The 26,223-nt window shown below is 38.4% G+C and overlaps 1 protein-coding gene across 1 annotated transcript; it reads right to left on the bottom strand.

Annotated features, from left to right (window-relative positions):
- Positions 1 to 338: 338 nt before the first annotated feature.
- On the bottom strand, positions 339 to 18,749 carry DIO2 (iodothyronine deiodinase 2). Its single transcript, XM_085317599.1, has 2 exons — positions 17,970 to 18,749; positions 339 to 5,665 (listed from the first exon to the last, which is right to left on the bottom strand). The coding sequence occupies exons 1-2, from the start codon at positions 18,189 to 18,191 to the stop codon at positions 5,048 to 5,050; spliced, it is 840 nt and encodes a 279-aa protein (XP_085173725.1). The 5' UTR covers positions 18,192 to 18,749; the 3' UTR covers positions 339 to 5,047.
- Between the last annotated feature and the right edge of the window lie 7,474 nt (positions 18,750 to 26,223).

Raw genomic sequence — 26,223 nt, 5'->3', positions numbered from 1 at the left:
TCATATTCAGGCGGAACTTCCTGTGGTTCAGTATCTGCCCATTGCCTCTTGACGTCACATGGGACAACTGAAAAGAGTGTAGCCCCTTGACACCCTCTCTTAAGGTATTTATACACATTGATAAGATTTCCCCCCTCAGTCTTCTCTTCTCTGGGCTGTACAGGCCCAGCTCTTGCAGCCGTTCCTCATAGGGGAAATGTTCCAGTCCTCTAATTATCTTTGTAGCCCTGCACTGGACTCTCTCCAGTATTGTATATTAGATAGAATAAGGAGACACAGAAGAGAGAGAGATTTTCCTTTAGATTTTATTATAATACAAGAAAAATCTAAAAAGCATATTTCATGGAGCACCATATTGTAACAAAAGTTTGCTGGCTCTCCTACAAAGTGTATTTTTGACTTTTAAACAAYGACACACACATAGTCAGTACACACAAACATCTATACCCCGACACTCTTATTAGTGGCTACCAAAGAGACCTTTCAAACATAGAAACACTAAGGTGCAGAGAGGAATGCCAGTGTGGTGGCATCTGAACGCCAACTGAGTTAGGTACTCTTTTGTTAGCGGTCTTCATAAGCACACAAACATTCAAGTCTCACCTCCATCTCTAATTCCCGAAGCCTCTAAATTGGACCCATCCATTGAATACGGATCCAGCACTCACATGGCATAGAGCTGAACAAAACTGGCCTGATTCCCTACCTGATTTCTCTTATTGCTTTGGTTATAGTACTGGATGAAAGTCTTGAAACCCCTTAAATCCACATTCCGTATCACAGAAAAGCCACTTTCACAAATACGGAAACATAACCTCCCTCCCCACGCACATCTGAACATTGCATAGCACTGACATCTTTTTGAGAAAGTTTGTGGATTTTTCTGCCAAGATCACCTTCATAAAAATGATTGCATTTTGTTTTTCAAAGTATTTAGACATTATATGCAACAATATATATTGGAATAGATACTTTTCTTTTTAAAAGGCAGGGCATGTTTTCCTGCTGCCTAGAATTTATGTCATTGCCTACACAAGCAAGAGCAAATGCAATCATTTTTATCTGTACAGAATGTGTTACGTTCATTTTATACAGTGCTAAATAATGATGTTAAACACAAAAAAATGTAGAATGGTATCCCAGAATAACTTCTAGTTTGCTGAAAATGAAGGAAAAGCACTAGAAGTTTCCCATGCTAATGTAGAGACATAGCATTGAGGTCTTTATTATATATAGTAGCTTTCCAGAATACTTTCAGGCAACTATTGTATGAGCTATTGCTCAATATATATGCCATACTGAAACATCTCAAACAACACAGTTTAGTGTTCTCAGACAATGAAAGAAAGAGACAAAAGCAAATACAGCTTCACAATGGACCAGACCAGTTGTGCAATATTATCTAGCAAGGTAGTAGAATTTCTGCGTGGACCTGGAACAACACACTGTTACAATAATTTCAGATATCTGATATATGTCCAATTCTATCATTAACTGAGAACAATCCATGAAGTATAAAAGCTTTTCTATAAAATGTTTTTTATTTTTGTCAACAAAAATAAAGATATGGAATTTCCATCAGCCATTTGCAAAAGATATTTTTCCCTCTAAGCCCATTTCTACTGAAAATATTTTCCCCTGCTTGTTGACCACAAATTTGCTGAAGAAAATTTAAGGATTTACAAAATGTATTCCTGTCTTGATAACCACTGAGGTTGAACCATCTTTAAGTTTTGGGCATGGTAAGGTATTCGTGTTGCCAAGAAAGAAATGAAGTTATTGTGTATTTTTTCTTGTGGAAAATCCTTGTGAATTTCCAATTTACAGAAGCCAATTTTGTAATTCCTTTATACTGTATAATGAAAAGGCATCTAGGAATAACAAGATACTTCACTGAGACAAAATAATGGAAATCCAAAAGGAAGGAGGAAACTGGCATAAAAAACCCGTGTAACTTTAGAACTATAAAAGGATATTAACCAACTGAATTACTAACTCAGAGTCCCTCCTCTGAGCTGAAGGTATGTTTCAACAGCTCTGTTAAACATCTGGCTAGCGTTTCCCCAACAAACAATTAAACTTGTAAGAATTTTCATTCTCTCTTATTTTCCCCATCATACTGGAACTTTTGAAATTTTAAGTTTTACAAAGCATGTGGAGTTGCCCTGGACTGATGAAGTTTCAGGTAACCTAAGACTAGAATAAATGTAATACGGAGAAGGTGATTATTGTGCGGCATTGTGTATATTTTCTTCTGGAATAATGTCTACAGCTTTACTCACCTGAGTAAAAGGACAGTATAGCAAAAATAGAAGAGATTCAGAGACAGATAAAAWATATGGACCTGTGTAAGTATGTGAAACATTGTTTGGATTAAGAAACAAACAAGAAGAACTATATAAATCTCTATATAAAGTACAGAATCACTGACACAAGGAGAAAACAGAGATCACTCTTGTTCATACTTTCTTAGCATACAAGAGCAAGAGTTGTGAATGATATTGAAAAGTAACCAATTTAAATCTAACAAAAAGGTTTTTTGTTTTTTTCTTTGTTTCTCTTCATTTTTAAACAGAAYGGTTTTTGATTTTAGATTTTATCATCTCAAGAAATATTTAAAATATTTAAGTCCCAAACCTGTGGMTCAGCCCCTCACAGGGATGAGTAACACATCAACTAGCACATTAGACAGCATAAAAATCATAAGGACTGAAGCTAATGAAACTTCAAGAAGAAATTATTGCACCTTCCCCTGAAGCATTTGATACAGTCAGAGGCAGGACAGTGGATTAAACAAACCAAAGGATCCACCTAGTATGGCTATGTTACTGTTTCTATGGTATTAAGTTAAAAAAAATCAGTTATATATCCCAATATGTCATAAAAATATATAATAATCTTCCACACTGAAAACTAAGTTACAGTAACATTAATGAATGGAAGGAGAGAATGATAATTACTATTGACCTTAAACATCCACTTACGTGTGTATGCATATGTATACATAGATAAAAATTTATACACATATATATGTATGCATACATATATATATATATGTACATATATCTATTTAGACACATACACACACTTTTTGACAAGCAGGGCTAACCAAAAGGCCTGAAGACTGTTCTTTACCAGCTTCTCTGATATGCTTTACCTAACTGTGCAAGTATGCATGCTTAATTGTGTGTGAAGARAAAATGTGAGAAGGAAGGGAAGTATGAACCTGAACATGTGAGAAATCAGTCATGTTATTGTCAGTATTTCAGATCTGTGCTAGAAAATACATTTCCAAGCACCTTGTACATTGGCTAAGTAGACCACAACATTGAAGGGACACTACGAAAACACAAATATTTATATATGCATGTGTGTGTGTGTGTGTGTGTGTGTGTGTGTGTGTGTGTGTATGTATATGTATACTTTCTGTTATTTTGTGTGTTAGTACTAATATATCATATCTCTAGTAACTGGCAGGATGAGAAATTAAGAGCTAATTTAATTTTTGTCACTTGTCCTGTTTATCTGTTTCATGTTTCTGCCAGAGTTGAGGGAAAACTTGGATAGTTCACCTTGTCATATGGATTTGCACTTCCCAGTTCTAATGGCCTAGCTCATTGTAAACTTGCTCTTTCACTAGGCTTGACTGAATCATTTGAGTTTTAAAAAGATCTAAACTTAATGACAATATTTCCTTCAACATAATTAAAAATACTTCTCAAACCCATTCCTATGAAAATGTTGCCATCTTTTACACTTAATTCATACTATTTGTCATTACTATTACTGAGAAGGCTTCTGAGAACATGCATGAAACAAGTATACACCGTTACATCCAATAGCAGAACTACCTATTGCAGGTATTTATGATACTAAAACCAGCATGACCACATTTAACAAGGTAAATGGCTGGATAGGTTTCCATTTCAATGAGGTAAAGTTGTGTATAAATTCCTCCATCCCCAAAATAYATCAGTACGGTCATTACTGCAAATAATAATAAGAGAGTGAAAAATAAGTTATTTTCAAAAAAGCTAAAAATGAAATTACCTTTAAGCCTCTTGCTATTGTTTCTCTAAAGCCAGAAAGAGACTGGGGGCGGGGGGGGGGAAGGAAAAAGAGAAGAAAAAAAGAGAATATTGATAAATGCATGTTGTCAGTTCTGAGAACTGAGGGTTGGCGTCAGCTAAGCTATTGTCTCTTGATGCACATTCTGGATAATTCTTGGTGTGTTGTAACAAACAGTCCAGCTTTTTCAATTTTCTAAGTGAATCAATGGGGTCATTTGATCATTTTTGTCTTTTTGGTCTGACTCCATAGATTTTAACATCTTTCTCAACAGGCACAGGCCTACACATGGATGTAAACCTCCAGATAGAATTACATAGTTAATATGCTGTGCAGAGAGGCGTCCCTAAAGAGTATAAATACCAGCAAATGATGTTTCATCTTGATCTGAGCATCCACTTTGCATGCAGAGTGCATTGCAGGTTCCTGTAGTCTCTGAACAATAAAACCTTGATAAAGAAAAAGACAATTGCCACACTCCACTGCGTTTCTATGCAAATTAATTGCAAACCCTGCAGCTCCTCCCAAGTTGCTTGCATTGGCCACAAGAGGATAAGGAGGTGTCTCTGATGAAATGCATGACATTGCCTTTCCATGGAACACCTTCCAGGAAGAAATGAGCCTTCCAGGAAGCAATGTGTCTGACTCATTCTTGGCCCAACACTTCATGCAGGAAGCAAGGCATCTGACTCACCATTGGGCCAACACTTCATGCAACTGATTTCTTCCGGGGGATGGAGCTCATCTCACCACTCTTCCTGCTCAGCAGCTGCATCTTTTCACAGAAGCCTCTTCTGTTCCATAGGGTATGCAGGAGTGGGATTTTTTCATACAGTTAACACTTCTGTGGAGTTAGTTTTTTTTTTCTTTTCCTAGTTTATGTTCATTTGACTTTGTTATCAAATGTGTTATCCTGCAGTCATTCAAAAGGCCTTACTCAAACCAGCTTATAATTTCTTTCTTTCCCTTTTACATCACTTTAAAGGGACACATCTGTTGATATATCTTCTGTAAAGAGTGGATTTCATCTTTTGCTGAAATTTTGTTCTAGCCAAAGCCGAACTTCCTGGAGATTGTAGAAAAAGGGGCCTTTGCCTCCTAGGTAGGCAATTTTTTGTCTCTGAACAATGCACACTCGCTCAAATGAAACACCATAGGCTACATTAGCATTGTTGTCCATGCAGTCAGCAACTACTTGGCATTGAGGTGGCAAGGAAAATCGCTCTAGGAGCTGGTGAGCAGCTGCACATCGGTCTTCCTGGTTCCTGTGTTTCTTAACTTCAAATGAAGAAGGGGAGATTCCAGGAGCAGCCCAGCCATCAGATGGGTGAGCCTCGTCAATGTAGACCAACAGAAAGTCAGCCACACCAGAGAACTCCTCCACCAGCTTGCTGAAGGCCGACAGCTGGTTTGTGAATGGTGGTCAGGTAGCTGAACCAAAGTTAACCACCAGTGGTCTCTCTGAGTTAGCAAAATCCAGAAGGTGGCATTTGGTTCCACACTTCCCACCAACACTCTTCCAGCTGTTAGTGCTGCCATCACTACCATTGGCTACGTGTATTACGCTGGAGTTTGGGGCTTCTCCTCCTAGTTTAACCTGATAGCAAAACAAATGAAAACATAATATGTTAGTGTGACTTGTTTCCCCAGTGCCTGTTCGATTACTCTCTCTAAATAAATGCAGTCAACTGTTCAAATAGCACAGTTTACTCCCCGCGTGGGAACTAGCAACGGGATTTTGGATTTAGTAAATCATCAAAAGTAGCATCTTCAAGAAGTCTCTAGTCCATCTAGATGTCTGGAAGTCTCTAGTCCCTTTCCACTCTCAGTGCAGGGAAGTATAACAGGTATAGCAATTTGTTATGCTTATTGTTAGAAAACTTGTTCTGAGATCTATTTTGTCCTGTCCACCACAGACATGTGAATAGACAGTTTCCTTCCTCTTCACATCAACCCTTATGCATTTGCAGATTCTTATAAAGTCCCTCCTTAGTTGTCTTTGCTTTCAGGTAGACTACCTCCTGTGTCTTTTTAACTTTTCTGCCAGACAAATTTTCTAGATGTATGATATTTTTTTCACCGCCCTCATCTGAGCTTTCTCCATTTGCTCCACATCTTTCTTGAAGAGTAGTGTTCAAAACTGGATTCTCCTTCTGTAGAGTTTTTACTAATTCTGAGAAGAATCAGATAACTAGTTCATGTGTCTCAGAGGCTACATCTGTTAATACATTCCAGGAGATAATTGCTTTTTTGAAAGCATCATGAACWCTGTTGACTACTGGTGAGCTTGTGAACAGCTATAATCCCCAGATGATTTTCTGCCTATCTAGTCATTCCACCTCCCCCCCCCATCATGGATTTCACTTCAGCAGTCTTGCCTAAATCTAGTGCTTTGCACTTGGTCCCATTGAACTGCAGCCTACGTTTTCAAATCATTTTTCCAATTCTTCAAAACTATTCCAAATTGTATTCCTGACCACCACAATACCCGCCATACATGCCCCCAACTTTGAGAAGTTTTCAGATTTCATAAATGTGTGTTCAATTCCATCCTACAGACCAGGAATGAAAATACAGACAGTACCATATCCAAAAGAGAACTTTGCAGTACATGACTCAATACATTGCTCTGTTTTGACAATGAGCCACTGAAGACTGCGCTCTCCAAAGGGTTTTCTAACCACTGTTCAGCAATTTCATCAATGTTTGAGTAACACATTTCCTTCTACTGCAATATTTCTCTAGAAGAAGATTGAGTGAAAGGCACCAGAAAAATAAGAAAGTTTATATGATAGTTGAAGTAGGATGAAGTTAACCTTTTTTAGCTCTAACCTCAGATCTAACCTGAACTGAATACACAATTGTGAAAAGGTCATCTGGCTTAACAGTGCTTTAATTTCCCTGCCTATAGAAAGAAGACAGAATGTATAGATCTCACAAAGAAGGTTGCCAGAATAAAGTGAAGCCTACAGAGGGCTCCAAGATCCTTGGCTGATAATCACTATAGAACCACAAAATATTACTACAATATAATAATATAATTAGTTTCTAATGAGCCTTGCCACAGTAATTTCTACGCATCTGCCCTTAACACTGGGCTCTGCTACAACAATGCAATCCATATTTCCATATTTTCTTGCCTCTATCTCTCATTGTAACCTGTATATTTGATAATATGCAGAAATGTTGCTGTGAATGAACAAACACAGGGCCAATCCTGAAGCCTGTAGTACTTTACTGATTTCTTTCTCAAGTTATGCTCCTACTGAAGTAAACAGAAGCTAAAACTGAATGTGAACTCTGTAAAAACTGAATAAATAACTGATTTTTGGTGCAGTGTTCATTTTACATTACATATCAGGTATCACTACTGATAAGTTAGGTGCAGTAAGAATCATAGAATGATTGACATTGGAAGGGACCTTTGGAGACCGTCCAGTCTAACCCGTCCTGCTCAAGTAAGGTCAGGCAGAGCAGGCTGCCCAGGATCATGCTGAGGTGGCTTTTGAATACTTCCAAGGATGGAGAATATACAACCTTTCTGGGCAACCTGTTCCAGTGCAGTGAAAAGTATTTTCTTATATTTAGACAGAATTTCCAGTGTGTGTTTGTGCCCTCTTGTCCTGTCACTTGGCACCATTGAAAAGAGTGTTGCTCTGTCTCCTGTATACCCTCCCTTCAGATATTTATACACACTGATAAGATTACCCTGAGCCTTCTCTTCTCCACACTGCCAGCTTTCTTGGCCCTTCCTTATATAAGAGATGCTTCAGTTCCTTAATCATCTTAACAGCCCTTTGCTGCACTTGCTCCAGTAGCTCTGTGCCTCTCTTGTAGCAGGGAGCTGAGCACTGGACCCAGCAGTCCAGGTGTGGCCTTACCAGTGCTGAGTAGAGGAGAAGGATCCTCTCCCTCAACCTGATGGCAGCACTCTTTACGATGCAGCCATTGGCCCCACAAGGGCACATTCCTGGCTTGTAGTCAACTTGCCCACTAGGACTCCCACATCCTTCTCTGAAGAGCTGCTTTCCAGCAGGTTATCCCTCAGCCTGTACTGGTGCATGGGGTTATTCCTCCCTTTGTTGAACTTCATGAGGTTCTTTTCTGCTCATTTTTCCAACTTGTTGAGGGCTCCCTGAATGGAGCTGTGTTAAGAGCTGAATACTTAACTGATGCCATTATTGCTGAGATCTAGGTCCTCCATTTCTTCCTGAGAAACCTGACTACCCTGAATAAATCCACAGTTTGCATGTTTCAGCTTCATTGCAACAGACTAGCAACAGAAACAGAATTTAGTCAAAGCAGATTTTGTAAGACACTTCTCCTAAACCTAAAAGATTTTAGAGCTAAATGAGAACTTCCCACAACATGTCTGCAGAGGATATAAAAATCATTTTAGCTATTTTGTATGGAACAAATCGAGATACAAATTTCCTTTCCAGGAGAGGAAAGCCCATCACTGCTCCTGGTAAACCTGCATCTGTAACATTAGTTATGTGCTAGAACCCTGGTAGTAGGTAAAAATAGTCTGGTGTTTGACTTCATGCCTTTGGAAGCTAGTAAGGTTTGAAATTGCTGTGTTTAGGACCTGCTGGACAGGTGGATTCTCTGCTGAACTCAAGAAAAGAAGAGAGCTTTATCCTAGCTTTCTAGAAGGAAAGATTATTTCTGAAGAGAGACAGTGACAAAAAGACTCAAGCTGTTTAGTGTTTATCAATGTTACAAGGGATTCACTTTGTAACATTTAAGAAGTACTGCTACAGACCAATAGTGATTACTCCTTAGCAGGTAGTAGGTACTCTTCCTCTGAGCTGCTGAACATCTGCATTTCTCTCTGCCATTCTGTGGAATAAGATAGGCAAAGCGGAAGTAAATAATGTTAAAGATCAGACATGAGCAAAAAATACAGTGGCCAAGATCATTTGGAAGTGGTACAATCAACTAAGGGCTGTATTCAGTCCACAGGCCTGCCAGACAACTCAACATTTGATGGTACATTGGTGAGTACTGGATAAGGGCACATCACATAAAAATGGCACAAACATTAGATATCTCTGTCTGGAAAATTTAATTGTTCTTCTGCTACCAAGTCATTGCCTTTTCAGAGCTTCATTGCCCAAAATATGTCTTTTGAGCAATGTCTGACATGTAAGCATCTGTGCTGCATCCACTCTCTGGATGAAAACTGGATTTCAGAACTTAGGAGTGTGTACTCATCCAGTCAAGGAAAAGAAATAGTAATGTGATTTACTCTCATAAATCACAATTAAGCAACATACTTTGAATTTCTGATATTTGTTGGCAACCTTCAGAGGACAAGAAAATTAAAGGTAAAAAGGAAAGAAGAAAGTAAAACCGAACAACAAACAGAACTGCTCAGGAGACAGCAACAACTGAGCAGCTGTTTCCCCTGTTCTGTTTTTATTTTAACAAAGCCATTATGACTGAAAATGCTCTGACCAACACTATAGTCTTTAATTGAGAAACCACATTCTGCTTATGCAAAAAGAGAGGCTAAATATTGTGTGCTCCACATTACCAACTGTTCATTCAAGTCTACCAAATGCTTCCTTTCCTAAACAAGTTTGCAAACCCTGAAGGAATAGACTAATAAAGCAACTCCCATTGATGAACATTCACATGGGAATGCCCTTCAAGTATCATTTAACATTGATACCAAGGGCAGCACTGTCTTTTACTATTCTCTAAAAATACAAGTTTATACCCTGTCACTCTGACTTCTTATTGACCAAAAAATAGAGAAATTTAGGAAATAATCTACAAATGTGCCTTATGTCACCTCATAGAGGTTTCTCTTTATTTTYCACAGCCACAAAGTAAGTCTCATGGCCGCAGGTTACCTATCATGTTAATTTTTAGGAGTTTCTAGGAGTGCTTGTGTTGTTTTTTTTCCCCTCTCTTAATGAGACATCCTTGCCAAGCAGGCATTCACAAGGCATTTTCTGCTCTTGCAAAGGAGTAATTAGGTCGGTGCCTTGTTCCATGCCAGTGTCAGGCACTCCAAAATCTAGCCCTGCCCAGTTGTTAATGCTTAAACATAAGCAGCGGCATCTCCACTAATTGGAGCACTGACGTTCCCAAAGGGACTCTTTATTTCACCCTGCTGGGGCTGTGGAACAGATTGACACAGGATGACAATATCCTCCTTGCTGATCATCTGCATTGTGGGCCTTGGCTGTCTTCTTTGTTGTTACTTATTGAAATAAAAAATAGCTCTTGGAAAAGAAAATCAACACAATGAAAAAACAAACAAAAAAAATGTATTCAACCAAACCGCTTTTGAAATCTTACACAAAGGCAGGCAAAATATAAATTCTGAGAAACAAACTAGCAGAATTTCCCTCACACGCGATCCAGCATTTCTATAATCACGTACTTATGTGCATGAATACTCAGGCATGCAACACTGGCCTTCTGGATCCCAAGCTGAGGTGGAAGCCAGGCAGTTTGCAGGCACCTCCCTCCCATGCAGCCTGCCCAGGGCCTGCAAGGTTGGCCAGTAAAATGTGAGAGTCAGTCTGGCCATTTCCCGTAGCAAACCCCAACCCTACACTAAGGCAGCAATTGTATCATTTGTGTGAATTTCGTTTGCTTGACAGCCTTGGTGCAGCCTCTCCTTCTCTGGATTTGCACGCAGAGTGAAAGGGGACAAGGTTACTGATGCTTTAGCATGCAGACTGCAAAATGAAGGAGACTTGAGAGTAGGAAAGAAAGCCCTATTCATAAACTACAAGCTAGAAATAGCACATACTGCTAACTTTGTTGTACAGTCTCCATGAGGCCTAGGAAAAGCCCCATGGACAAAACATCACCTCCTCATTTACCTTTTTKTTTGTTTGTTTGTTTGTTTCACTTTTATCAGCTTTAGCATAACCCTGCTGGGATCCTGCAGGGTTGGAATATGTCTTTCATTCCCTATGTGAAGGATTTTCAAAGTCTGGCAGACTTATTAGGCTGTGTCAAGTCCTCAAAGAAATTAGCTATTGCCAGACAATTAGCAGTTTGCGATATTAGCCATTTACATATGGACATGCTGTGTTTGGGATTGGAGTCCAGCAATTGGTTATGAATTGAATCCCTGGAGCTTTTTACTTCTTTTCAGATTCTCTGCTTTACTTTGATTTGACTCCATTCAGCTAAATATAGCCTCRTAAGAGCCCGATATTTCTCAGTGTTTCATCCAAAACATTATCAGATTCTGGCTGCAGAAGTATACATATTATTGGTTTTGTTTTCTTTTTTTTTACATAATCCAGAATTGTGCAGTGGATAAAAATTACAGGAAGCTCTTGTTTGGAGTAGCCTGCATGAATGGGAACTCTTCATTTATCATGAGGTAGAGGGAGTTTGCTTTGAGAAACTTGAGTACCCAGATTGAAGAGTAGGCACTGGAATTTACTAGAGTTCTTCCAGAGTCTAGAGTCCTTATCTGGGATCAGGTGTGTGAAGCTGAGGGAGGGAAGTGGGAGAAAAATTAAAAGGACAAATTCCAGATAAAACAAACCAGTCAAATGCTGTCCTTCTTAACATCTTCCACTCTCACAAATGAGCAAGCATAGCAGAGGAACAGCATAAAGAAGCCTTTTGCCTTGCACTCTTTTATAATAGAAAAAGGAGAATTTTAGTTCCTGTGATGAAGGAGCCTCCAGTGAGCTTCCTAATGCTCTTCAAAGAGGGGAACATGGCCTATGGGGAGCCATAGTCAAGGATATTGGGGTCTCTAGGCCCTCAGCTGCCCTTGTGGACTCTTCCCAGAGATGACAGAGATCATCATCATTCTTATCAGTCACTGCTGTCTGGGTAATGGACATCTGAGCAATATTTGAAGTTAATTTGAATGATTATTTTTTCTTTTTCCTCAGCTTTAACATTGTATGAATTCACAGTGATGAATCTGTTGGAGACGTAGACATGGGGTGGAAGGACTGGGTACAATCCTTTTACTGGATTAGTGAGTTAGCTAATTGTCTGTGGCTATCATAGCTCAAGTGGGTTGTCATAAAGAGTTCACAAAAAGGGAAGCAGCCTTTCAGTTGGTTCAAGTGGGGTTTTTTGCACATAGGGATGAAAATGGAGGACTGCCTAGAGATGGTGTGGAAGAAGTGAAGTTAGATCTGCAAAATAAGATAGGCAGGATTAGCTCTCATACAGAATAGTAATCATTATATCCCTTTTTTGTAGCCTTTGTTTGCCTTGAATGTCTAAACTGTAAGCCCCTTAGTCTTGTTTTGGACATCGCCTAATACAATGGATCCCTGATCTATGTTGGTCCCTGGACACTACTATAACAAGCATGATTATATATTAATAATGACAAAGTTTTAATGATAATCACAATGATAAGCCCAAATCCTGTTGAACTGAGGTTCCAAACTCTTCAGCAAAGGTTTTAATTGTGTTTTTTATTTTGTTTTTTTCACTTCTTTCATGAATTTTTTTAATTTGAAATTGTCAATGAAACAATTTGCTAACTCTGAACTTTGTAAATCCAATTAAATATTTTAAATTCCACATAATATCTAGCTCAAAACCACGAAACTATACAACACAAGCTCTTTAGGACAGCATTTATTTCACAAATCCCCTTCATTATAGTGAAACGTGAAGAAAGACACTTCCTTACCTTGCCAGAAAAAATAATTACAAATAATAGGTATAGAAGGGTTATAACTTTGTTCCAACTGTTAAAAGATATCTCCCCAAAGCAAAGAGGCACTAGACATCTGAACAGCAGGTAAAGGATCATGTCCTTATATTACTTTTCACATATTGCTTTGTGACAATGTTGCACAGTGTACATTCACTTTATCAAAAGCTATGGCAGCTTTCCAGGCTATACTGCTTTACATACCAGTGTTTTTAAGWATAAACGTGCCCATTAGACAGGCAGAAGCAGCCAGAGGCCACTCTGGTAATTTACTCATGCCTCCTCAAAATGCCTTGGAGAGGTGTTTACTGCGTGTTTACTGCGCGTTTACTAAGCCAATCCACTTGCTACTAACTCTAGAGTTGGGCCTGTGCTTGGCAGACAAGATCCTGTGCCAAACTTTCTCTCAATACTGTCATGACAGAGGTTGCTGTTGGCCCGTTATAGAGATGGCAAAAAGCTGGAGGTGTACCTATACCCCACTGTAACCACCCACCTGCTGAGACCCCAAGGTCACCCTGAGCACCGCAAGGTATCTATGCACACATGTGCCTATATGCACGTAGGCATATTRCCCCGCACAGGTGCATCACTTGGCTGCTCCAGAGAGCAAGGAATATTAAAAGAAATCCCTAGCTGAGCTCTTGCCCTGCACAGCACAACATTAGACGTCCACAAGCACAAGCCTCCAGCCCCCAGTTATGATCGGGACCAGCAGCTTTGCCTTCCTCAGACATAAAACTTTCCCCTGGCACTGCTGAACTGCTCAGCACTGCACCTCAGCACTGGCCACTGGTGTGGAAAATTCCACTTGTAGCYATTAGAAAAACATATTAAGATAATAATTTTTCTCTAATTAGGACATATAAATGTCCCAGTAAAAGAGAATACTGAATATTTGCATATACACTATATCAGACTGCATTGTTCACTCATTGAGAATGATAAAATCTTCAATTGTTGTCTGATAATCTTGCCTATGAATTAAACATCTTAACCAAAATTGCGGATCTAACTTCACTTCTTCCACATCATCTCTAAGCAGTCCTCCATTTTCATCCCTGTGTGCAAAAAAAAACCCATTGAACTAACTGGACTGCTTCCCTTTTTGTGAAACCTKTATGACAACCCACTTGAGCTATGATAGCCACAGCTAACTCACTAATCCAGGAAAAGGATTAAAAAAGCATATTAAGATAATAATTTTGGAATCATGGCMATTGGATTCATCCCAGTATAAAAGCATAGAACTTACAGAGTAAAAAAACATTTAAAATAGATACCATGTTACTAACTTTTTCTAACTTTTTCTCTGGGTTTCTATAAGATGCGTGACATATTCAGTATATATGTTGTGAGATGAAACAAAATTTTCATTGGCATTTGTACAGATGGCTTATATAAATCACACAGAGAGTATTTGAACACCCTACTAAAAATCTCTTTTGTTTTTTATCTCCTATCTATGAGGATGGGTGCATCCATATCTATACATATATATGGGTGCATATATATACATACATATATATATGTACATACATATATACATATAATGACAGTGGACTGACTCATGAAAAAGCCAATTATGTATGCATTTGTGCATTTATACACATTTATGTATGTCTATGTACATATAAATGCGCAAATATATCTTTATATATACACACATATATACGTAAGTGTGTTTGTATTTTTAAATTCATCCGCCCTGCTCTTCAGAAGTCAATCTACTCATTATTTCTGTAGATAAAGAACAATAAATTAAAAAGTATCATCTAAATAATAAAACACCACCATACTTGCACTCTTTCAATCATCTAGTTATTATAACTTGACTACGGTCTCTATTTATCCCTGTTATGGTTACTAATCTGGTCCTAAAGTCTCCCTTGTTGTAACATAAGACACACTTGCTTCTTAGGAAAGAATAGGAGGAGGGTGTTATATAAATGATAAAAAGGTGCAAAGCAGACAATATCRACGCTGAGCATGACATATACTGAACTCAGAGCTCAGGAAGTAAAAAAAAAATTAATCWTTGATAAAGCGTACATAAGAAAATAAATAAGTGTTCAATTAATTTGATTTCACTGGGACAATGAAGTGTGGGGAAGTCATAAATGTCCCAATAAAAGAGAATACGAATATTTGCATATACACTATATCAGACTGCATTGTTCACTCACTGAGAATGACAAAATCTTCAACTGTTGCCTGATTATCTTGCCTACAAATTAAACGCCTTAACCAAATTTTTTCTGTGCAATAATACTTAAAAGAACAAAAGCAAGTTGAATTTTGTCTAAGATACTACAAAGTTTTACTGGAAGGGGAAATATTTCAGAATAGCTGTTTTCAGATACATTCTTTTTCAACTATCCCAAAATAATCTCTTGTACACACTAATCTTGAAATAAAGTCATCTAATTCTGGAATAGTCTGTGTGCTTCCAAGGCAGAACTATTTTCCTGGAATAAATTTATTTTTAATCTGGAAACCAGTATCTATCCAGGGACATTTTCTGGAATTGCTTCCAGAATATTTTCTTCTGCTTATGACCTTTTATGAAGTACTCTTACATAAAATGCTGTGAAATGTAGTCAGGAAGAGTTCCATGTAAGTGATACACAACATTGTACAACCAGACGTAGTTATTGTTCTAATCCAAAATGCTCTACTAATTGGCAGTCTTGCTTTGGGCTACCTCAGCCATCTGCAATTCAGCTATTCTAGCTGAAAAATGATGATTATATCATAAATAGTCCTGAATAGAATGAATTTAAGCACACGCTTAAGTACTTTGCTAATGCTTGACTTCAACTAAAAAACTAGAGCAATAAGCAGTCGTAGTTGTAACGGATACTACATTTTACAATGCTGTTTAATATCCTGATTCCCTAATAATTTCATTTCCTACCTGTCCTAATTGGTTAGGATTAGATATTACAACTAGATGATCCCATTCAGGATTTAAGAAAAGATATTCCAAGGAAGAAGATGCTTTGTGGGACAGCCTTTAATCTATTTAACATGCTTTTTTAAAATTTATGCTGCAAAACAGGATATATTTAAAATTTGTTCACCTCTACCAGTACAGCTGTCCAATTCAACCATTTTTTTCTTTCTCTTCCTTGCAGAAGAAGCAGAAAACTCTCCACTATTATGAAAGCAACAACTCTTCTCCTAATATTACCCAATTTATTGCCCCTTAAGAAATTTGATTTCTATAGTTATTCTGTATCTCTGTGGCAATCAARATTTTCCCAAAACCTTCTGGCCCGGCCCATAATTCTATGCAGGAAAAGGTAGTCTTTCCATTAATTGCTGGGATCAATTTGTTCTTCCTTAAATATACCTGGTATAAATGGATTTTTCCCTCTTTTTCGTACAATGTTAGAAAATCTAGCTATTTTGAATTTTTTATGAATTTTTCTGCTGAGTTCACTGAGGCCAAGAATTTGTTCTAAGGACCTTAAAGCCTGACCAGTATAAACAAGCCAAGTCATTTACAGGTGATAAAGGAGAGTTTTCTGTTCAAGTTCAAGGTATATGTTTCCTTGCCCAAACCAAAAATAGCATAGAGCCATCCTCCCTCTAGATTCAATGGTTGATATCAGCAGTAGCTGAGGAAAATGCAAAGTATGCCTTTGGGAAGTAAAAAGAAAGGCATGTAGTATCTTTATTTTAAAGCATTTTATATTATTTAAGCAGAATGAAATTCAAGATATTTAATTCTTCAGGTTCCTTACAGCTTCACACCTTCCCAGTCCCTGGCCCACATATAGTTCACAGACATTGGAACTGGAAACTTGGCTGTTCCGCTGGAATCTTGACCAAGTTGCATGTTAGCTGTCCTGCCTTGCCTTGTCTGTAAAATGGAAGCGATTGTGTTTACCAGTCTACTTAACAAGGCCACCAAAAAATTTCCTTACTTAATGTCCATAAAGAGACTAAAAAAAGAAACTAGAAGGGCTAGCAAAATAGTGAGCTTCAGTATTCAGCATTACTTTATTTGAGTAGGCAGCTGGCTGATTTTTATGGTGCCAGTAAGAGGTTGACCCATTTGGCAAGATGTAATATTATTTACATGTGTCTTACGCTGAAAAATAATGTACCCATGGCTTGGATTTCAGGCTAGGTAGTTTGTATTCCATATCACTAAGCCAACAAAGCAGCTCTTCATGTCTCTAGGTAAGAGTAAATACAAAAGTCATTGTGAGGGAATGAAAGGGGACTGAGGGGAAGGTGATACAAAAATAAAATCTTTTTGAAGATACAGAGCTATCGTCTGGACAGGACCCCTATGACCTCATGACAGATGAGGCATATTAAATTAGATGGTCTAAATAAGACAACCCATTCTAACAGACTGAGCACTGTTTTGGAAGCCACAGGACTCTGAATCCAGCTCTTCTACTTACTAACTGGGTGGCCTGTGCAAAAAAATTCATCTTTTTGGGTCCTCATTTTCAGACTATAAAAGGGAACTATAACTACTGCCCATGGGACCTGGGCAATACCACTAAGTCATGTCAGTACAAAACTTAAAAGGGGAGGAAAAAAAGTACATGTTACATAAGTGCTATTAGCTTTATTAAATTAAATTATCAGACAGCTGCCCCTCACCTTGTCAAGTTCATTTTTAATCTCTGACATGTCCCACTGTCCCTGCTTCTGTGACTGAAGAAGGGCTCACTGTTTTTCTCTGTCTAGTTTTACTATTACCTGGATGATTCCTCCAATGTAAAAATTAACATATGAGTAAGAGAAAGTATCAATATAACGACAAAGGCTCCTTTATCCTTTAACTAAAATAATTCTGTCTAAATTAGACAACATCTATCTGTGTAGAGCTCTATCTCAAGATACAGTTTATGTACAGCTTCTGAGGATCTACAGGGCAAATGATTAAATGATCACTTTAAAAATATTTAGAACGTTATTTAATTATTCCCAAAGATCTTAAGGTACTTAATAAGCATAAAGAGTATTATTCCTACTGGCGGAGAAACTGAGGCACAGTTAAATGACGTGGCTGTGGCTGCACAAAGGAGTCAGTGGCAGAGCAGGCAGAAAGCAGCTCCCCAGCCTCCCGAGCCGAGCCTCAGCCCCTGGCTTAGTTTGCGTCTCCTTTGGGCTATCCCCCCAAACTGAACTTCAGAGAGGAAGGTGCGGTGTAGTGCGCAGAGCCGTGGGTAGCCGAGTTTTGGGGACCCCCGGGGCGCACACCCACCTGCTTGTAGGCGTCCAGGAGGAAACTGTTCCAGACGCAGCGCAGCCCCTCCGAGGTGAGCATCCTCCGCCACTCACCGCGCGCAGCCTTGGAGCGGCTCAGGAACAGGACCATGTGCTTCAGGAGGATCACGGAGTCATACAGGGCAAGGAAGAGGCAGTTGGAGAAAAAAACCGGCAAGATCTGCAGCGTGATCAGCAAATCCACACTTAGCAGACCCATCTTCCTTGCTGCTTCTCTTCACTCGAATGCCTTCAGCTCCCTTTTTTGTCCTGTACCCTCATTTAAAAAAATAAAGTAAAAAGCATTTTGAAAGCCTCACTACCCCTCTGGCTGTTTCTCCCTTTAAAATGAGAAGAGATAGTTAAATATGAGCAGCCTCGTTAACTGCATGATACCCAATCAATTCAGAGCTGCTTTTTATTTCTCAGAAACTATGTTAACAAAAATTCTTCCCTTAACCAGGAGACTTTCCGATTTTATTGAAGAGAGAGGCAGCTGTGTTTCCAATTCTCTGTAGTTACAAAATTTAAACTGAGATTGTTAATTGTTAACTTTCCTGCACTATCCCATTGTTTCTGAGCTATTTAAGCACTGCTCGGACCTCTCATTTCTGTGTCACTAAAGCTAGCTACCAGGTGCAGCAACACTTTTTTTAAAAAGGTCTATGTACATAAACTTTCTGTTCCTTCCTCCCTCCCTCTCTCTCGGTCTTTCCCTCTCTCTCCCCCCACCCCCCACCCCCCTTTCTGTTCCTGCCTTCCTCCTCTCGCCCTCTCTCTAGCTATCTCTCTATGGTGCAAAGTGCTTTCCCCTCTGGAGTCCTAGCTTGCTTCCCTGAAGCCTTTTATACATTCCCTGGCTAATTGCTGCAATAGAGAAATGAAACCCTAATCTTAGTAAAGATCTTGACGTCAATGTAAAAGAGGGCTTTACTTTGGCCAGGATTGCAGTGAATAGAAAAGTGAAATTCTCAAAACTTTTTTTTTTTTTTTTTTTTTTTTTTTGAGAGACTGAGAGACGAGAAAGAGAGAGAGCGAGCGCGCAAGCAAGGGTGGAACTTTGCTTTGAAAAGGAAAAAGAAAAAAAACAATATACTTCTCACAGCTCTTAAGAAATGCTTCCAAATTTTGGAAAAAGTATTTTCATATGACGTGGAAGGTGACACAGCAGTACAGGCTTCTGTTGTGGATGTTTTTTTTCTCATGGCTGTTTTTTTCTTTGCCCTTTTGTCTTTTCCAGGAAGGTCTGTGATTTGACATATCCCAAGAAAGCCCACATTTCTGTACTTTTCCCTCTCACCTCCATCACATAATATATATATAATGTTTTAAATTTTTTGTTGTCTTCTTGGTATTTAAGGAAATATGAGTAAACACCTGGCATTGACTTCATCTACAGATGTGTAAGAGAAAAAGATAAGAGAGAGAAAAAATAAATTTTTGAAGGACTTGAGGATTTTAAGCTAAAGTTCTCCATGTAAAAAAAAAATATGCTACACCCTTAAGTTATGTTAATTAGCCAGGCTTGAAGGACTTCAGTATTACCCGATGATGATAACTATTTACATATCCAAGTCCAATARGAATAACTATACTTTGGTTAAAAGCTTATAATAAAAGGAAAGGAAGGAAATTTCCCCTGGCAGGACCATGTGTGCTTTCACAACCACAAGCCTCCCCTGCAGCACAAAGCTGAAGGAGTTTTYTTCTATTCATTTACACTTCTCTTTGTTTCTCCTTTTTCTCCTAATTTTTAGTCTTCTTTCACATGATTCTTTTTTGGTACAGTAGACACATTTTTGGCTTTTTTAGCTTCTAACTTCCTTAGTTAAAGGGTTTTTTTATTATTTTATGTTACAGACATCAATAATTTTATTTTTGAGTAAATGTTTTCCTCAGGTGCTTATGTAGGTTCTCATCTCCAGATGAGATACATCTTAATCTTCATCARTCATCACTATCCTTCCACTACTATCAAGTGGAGAACGCACTTGATGCAGAAGGCATCAGTCTTTCCTGCTCTGGGGTCTTTTATTTTCAGATGTAATGTCAGCTAGGCTGGCACTCCACTAGGACGCATACCTCTAGCTTGGACTTCTCATCTCTTGGCTTGACATTGYCAAATAAAAGTTTATTTAGGTAGCATAGTATCAGCCATTTGTCAAAGATATCACCTATATGGAAACTTTCCTGAAAATGTTTACTAAAATAAAGGTTACATACATGTAAATCTATGACCTTTTGTGTTACTGGCATAAACAAAGAAGGAACTAAGTTTCTTTTACAAACTAAAAAAATTTTAAGTCAAATTGCTGGTGGTGACAGTGTTCCATTACCATAGGAAGGATTGCAATCTCATGGATTTGATTTTATTACTAACCTGTAAAAACAAGTTATAAACAGGCATTTATACATCCCCATATATGGATGAGTCAGCACGCTCTTGTCCTGTGAGCACAAGGCAGGAACAAGTGCCCCCTGAGCTGTGAAACTAGCTTACTGCCTGACCTCAGGCAAGCACACCTAATCACTTGGTTATAAGCACTCTTAAACCTAGATTACTCTTCTATAGATCCATCACTAACACATACATGATTCTGTCTGTGAAGGCCCTCTTTCTTTGTTTTGGAAAGGTTTGTTAAAAGGCAAGTTTGGGGACTGTTGATCACTGCACCAGATGAATCATCAGCCATTGTTACTGAGAAAACTCGAGTTTGCAAACAGCTCTGAGGACAGTCCAGCTCAGGCTCTTCCTGTTTCCCACAGGTAAAGTTAGGCTAGAAACTACACTGAGTAGAGTGTTCTGACAGTACTCAGAGTACCATCTTCTGAGTTCCCTTAAAGCTACTGCTCTAACCCAGAGAGTGYTGTATGGATGAAGAGGTGTTCTGGCTTGTTTGTAAGACAGCTAGAAACCAGATAGTTTTGAAGCTTTAAAGTTCATCTGAAGTTGAACAGTGAGCCCATGGAGCACTTGTGCCAGCTGCTATTTCATATTTATTCTGTCACCTTTCTTGCCTATGAGGCAGATAGTTCCATTTAATTAAATGGAACTACCTCAAACTGCGTATTTGAGAGCTTCAGTCAAGAGATACTGATAACTACTTAATCCAACCATAAAGTCAAAAATCTTTTGACCAAATAAAAATGAAAAAAAGACACTTGCCATTGCTGTCTTCAGAAGCAGTGAGTCCCTGCAGGGTACAGGTACCACTTCTAAGCTTGACAATCAGCATATAACAACCCTCAGTACAGAATGAAAGTGTAATCCTTGCTCCTTGTTATTGATATCACTTCTCTCCTTCTTAGCTGAAACAATTCATCCATGTATTCATTTCTGTCAGAGACTAAAAGTACAGGGGAAACCACTATTTGTACCTGTTGTGAAAGACAGGTACAAATGGGTATCTACAGGATATTCTCAGTATTGAAGCCCACAGTCTCTCATTACTGCCCTGTAGACCCTCCTGAATCAGGGAAGAAATGCCCAAACCTTCAGAATTTGAGGCAGAGAGAGCCCTTGCTCTCCTGAGGGAAAATTGGATGAATTTGATAAACAAGGAAAAATTAGGAGGGATGAAGATACACACTGAAGAACTGAGAGTTCAATTAAAGCTCATTTCAGTTACCTGCTCTGCAATACCTTCCTGTATAATTTGGGTACAGCCCCACAAGGTACCTCAGTTCTGCATCAGCAAAAGAAAATAAAAGTACTCTCATAATCTATAGAGCAGTCAGGTTCAGTAATGGGAAATTAAATATATCATCCATAATTTGTCAAGGTGGAATGAGCAAAGCCAACAACATTAAAGCGTTCACTGTTACTAGACCTTATATGTAGCTAAAGTCAACAGTACCAGTAGAGATGTTCATGTTCTGTTATGTTTATAGAAATCAGTGCCATCAAAACCATATCCATGCATAGCTTCATGTTTCTTCCCAGTTTTAACCACAGCAGCATGAAGATCAGGACATGGGCAGTTTGCTTACTGCAACTCTCTYGATAACTGCCTAGACACAGGAAATTAGAGGTAGAGTTACTGCTACTCAGGCCACTTTCTTTGATCTCACTTTATGCTAGATCCATACTAGCTTTCTGCATCTCAAATGGTATATTTTACAGCCGCTGGGTTGTTTAGGTCTTTATTTGGACATGGCTGAACCAAATGTGTAATATGCCATGGCACTCAGCCTCACCCTATCTAGGTACCTAAATACAAGACTACAGATCCCAGAACAACAGGTCTGATTAATACTTTGATTACTCACCTATGTTTCTTCAGACCAAGCAAGACAATTTTGAAGGCAGCACAGCTGGGAATGAGTATCTCACAGCAACAGGCAATCAAGCCTACTACTCTGGTTCTTCCCCCAGGAGGTTCGTGGGAGAGACTGTCCCAAAGGATTCAGCACAACCTGTGTGCCTGCTTTGCTGTTTCTCACTGTTTTCACTGCCAAAAACAAAGAATGAAGCTTTGTGTTTGAGAGCTAGTCAGTGTGTCCATGAGCTTATCCCTGGAGAACTGCACAGCTGCAGAGTGATATAGATTGAGATTGGGAGCAGAAAGATTAGCTTAGCCATACCTTTGCCTACGTAGCCCTGGGCAAAATTTGTTTCTTACAGCCAAACAAGAACTTGCCCCTTTCACAAAGCACCATTTTTTTTCTCCTTGACAATCAGAGAAAATTTCCCATATCTCAGCAACATTTTCTCTCTTGAAATGTTTTAGAGTAGTGACTGAATATCTATTTCCACTTTTTGATTAGAATTAACGAAGTGTTTTCTTAAAGAAATAATTTCTTCATTTAAAAATAAAATTTTAGTCAAGTCTTGGTTGTACTTGGAAGGATGACCCTCAGTATGGATTCGCCAGGCCTTGCTTTCCTTCATCACTCTAGGCTGCAGCACTATGTCTGAATGGAGCAACATTCTTCTCGCYGGCATCCAGCCCCATTCTGCCTGCTTAAAGCTGCCTCTGTTCTCTACAGGAACCCTTTTACCAGTCTTTCAAAGGTGAATGCACTAAATATATCCTTACTGCCTAATTAGTTTGCCTTTTGTATTATCCATGGTTTTGTTTTATTTGGGTTAGTCTACCACTTCCATTATGCTTCATAATTGAAAGTACAGTGCTCTGTGAAATTGGCAGCTGTAAAAGATGCTGATTTAATAGCTCTAAAGACTTAATTCCCCAGTTATCTGCAGTGGGAGAGAATACAGATAGCTAGAATGCAAACTACCAATGCACTATTCTTCTTAGTAGCTCTTCATCACAATATGGAGGTTGAGTCCCTGGAGCAGAAAGGGGAAGCCAATTCACTGCACACTCAAAGCATGAGGCAGCAATACAATTAGGGGTGGTTTTCCCCAAAAAGAAATTGAGAAACCAACTGAGGTCATATTTAAATAAATTAAAGAAAAAAAAAAGGCATGCTTCTGCATAGCAAAAGAACAGAATATCCTAAGAGATGCCCACATAAAACTGGGGCCATGTTATTGTCAAGCCACAGTGGTTCAGAAAGATAGAAGAGTATGGGAGAATTGAGACTGCTGATGTGTCTGTAAAACCTGTTCTGTAGACTTCAAAGCTGTCAGTCTGGCATGTTCTAAGAGCCTGCATTCATTGTATGACAGCAAAGTGAAGTAATTGACTTGTGGATAYGGGTGTGTAATAGTGACACATTTGAAGCTAGAAGAATTCCTCACATCCYTTGGCTAATAATCCCCAAATTTCTATGCAAAACAGAAAGACCATAACCGTTACAATAGACTACAATGAATAAACCTGATGATAAAACACACCTGACTGAGTCACTTAATTTTGGAACAAAACAAAACACTCTGCACACCCTCAAAAGATAAGGYAGTTTCTCTTAAGAAAAACAGGAAAGATGATTTATGATTAAAGATAACAAGATTTTCTCAGAAAAAAAAAAAGTCAGTCAGCCCAAATACTCTGAATATTGCACAAGAAGGGGAAAAAGGATTTTAGATGTATTGAACATGAAAACAAAGTAACTTCAGCTGCTTGTAGGTTCTGTAAACTACTTCCCAAACTCCCAAAAGAAACTGAGATTGAAATTTAAAGTCTTCCATGCATGTAAATATCCATACGAAGAGCATGTATATGAGAGTCTCATATGGCTATGAAAGTTATGACAATACATTTCTACACCTTTAGAGCACAGGTGACACTTGCATGTGGGTGAAATTTTAGTARCATCTCCATAGGGATTTATAAATAAGGACTCATTTGGAGTTAGCTCAGAGTTCTGGGAAGGTACTAATGGCCCAACTTCCTCAACTGAAAATGGGTGTTTCCTTTATTCMAGCAAGGCACTGACCTCAACATCAGCAACCTTTATCTTAAGTTTTCTTAATCAATAAATCACATTCATTAATCCCATTACACATTTAATGTCTTTCAGATCACATCCTTGTGCCCTTGTACATGACTCTATCCAGTTTAAACTCACTCTATCTAGTTATGAGCTGAGCATAAGGTGGAAAAACTATCCTAACTGAGAGCCATGACTGTTTTCAGCAAGGCCTCATTCTCAGCAGTAGCTCTGCTAAGTGTAATCTGCATTTAGTCTCAGACAAGGCAGTTTTTGGTCTTTCAAAAAGATTGAAATTCCCAGCCTAACCTTGTTTTTTATAGTTTTATCAGATACTCTAAAGTCTTCAGGTATTGTCATAGGTTTGTATTCTGCTTATAAATCATGAATTTGCAGTTGAAATATTAATCTTGGAATCCTTGGCAACAAGGACAATACCTAGGACTTCTTGAATAAGGCAGGAAGTAGTTTATGGACAGTTAACTTTCCTAAGTAAGGACAGGGAGCATGTTAAATTGAAGACTGAAGGCCAAGGCTTCTTTTTTCATTTCAACATTTTTAATGTTCATGACACAAACAGCAGATCTTTGGATTAAACCATCTTGTAGTGGTTCAAAACCCTGTATAAATAAGTTAGTATTTTATGTTTGCTTTCAGGGCAGGCATTTAAAAATTGGCATTTCTTTAATTAACTCCTTCAGTTTCCCATATTCTTTATTAAAAACTGTTAAATGTACATTGGGCATGTTTGCACAATATTACTCAGTTTGTCTTTGCCTCAGGGCTCTAGCTTTTCCTTAAATGGCTCAGAACATTTGCTCATGTCCTTTTCTTACTATTTTTCCTTCAATTTGAAATASTGCTTATGTAGACCTTTCTCTCAGCTACACTATATAAAATTAATTCTATCATACTGTGACATAATCTAAATGATAATGCAAGAAGTGTACACTATACTCCCCAGAGTGTGATGTTAAGTGTGTATAAAATTATGCTTTTTTTCCCCTGAGAGTATTTACCAAATCTCTGGTGGAGCATAAAATGGAGAAAAATATTTGAAATCAATGTTCTCTTAAAAAATCATAGAATCAGTAAGGTTGGAAGGGACCTCTGGAGATCATCTAGTCCAACCTCCCTGCTCAGCAGGGTCACCTAGAGCATGTTAGACAGGGTTGCATCCAAGCAGGCCTTGAATATCTTACTCCCTCTTTTCAATAATGTTTTGTTTTTATGGGAAAACAGTACTCCTCACATTTCTGAACTACAGTTTCACAGATAGTGTCCTCTGTAGCATCCACGCTAACTTGAAAGTATGAACAATAGAAAGTACTCCAGTACAACACACCATAAGAAATAAGTATATTTCTTATATATCCTGTCTTGTACCATGCTGGGACCTACTTCAGGCTGATTCAGAGTGTAGCTATATTTAAAGCTGTTTTTCCATTCTAGTGAGACTTCACTTCTTCATTCTTACATTGAAGTACTTTTTAAAWTCATTTTAATCTTACTACCTTGGTTAGTTTAGTAAATACTTAAACCTAAGAAGTCTATAAAAAGTCTGGTTCTTTCAGTGTCCAATTTCTATGTGGTAAGAATTGTGTAAAATTTATACAATCCGATGACTTCTTCCATCTATCTCCTCTGAAAGTTCCCCCACTAGCATCTTGATTCATGCTTGTTTCTTTCTATTCTGTGTATTACAGTAGTAACCGTTACGTTGAGCAACCAACTATATTAAGCCTTATATCAGTATATATTATGGACAGTCCCTGCCTTGAATGGCTTCAATTAAATAGAAAATAACAGATGGGAGGAAAGAAGTGGAAAAAAGRCTAAAGTGCCAGAGAAATTCAGTGGTTTGCACATGGTCACGTAGCAGTCAGGACTTGAATTCCAGAGTTCTACAACTG

Source organism: Rhea americana, unplaced genomic scaffold (assembly GCF_003343005.1).
Source record: "Rhea americana isolate MKP2758 unplaced genomic scaffold, rheAme1 scaffold_5, whole genome shotgun sequence".
In the NCBI taxonomy this organism is placed as follows: Eukaryota; Metazoa; Chordata; class Aves; order Rheiformes; family Rheidae; genus Rhea; species Rhea americana.
The sequence above is the reverse complement of the archived record's forward strand: the minus strand, read 5'-3'. Positions and strand labels throughout refer to the sequence as shown.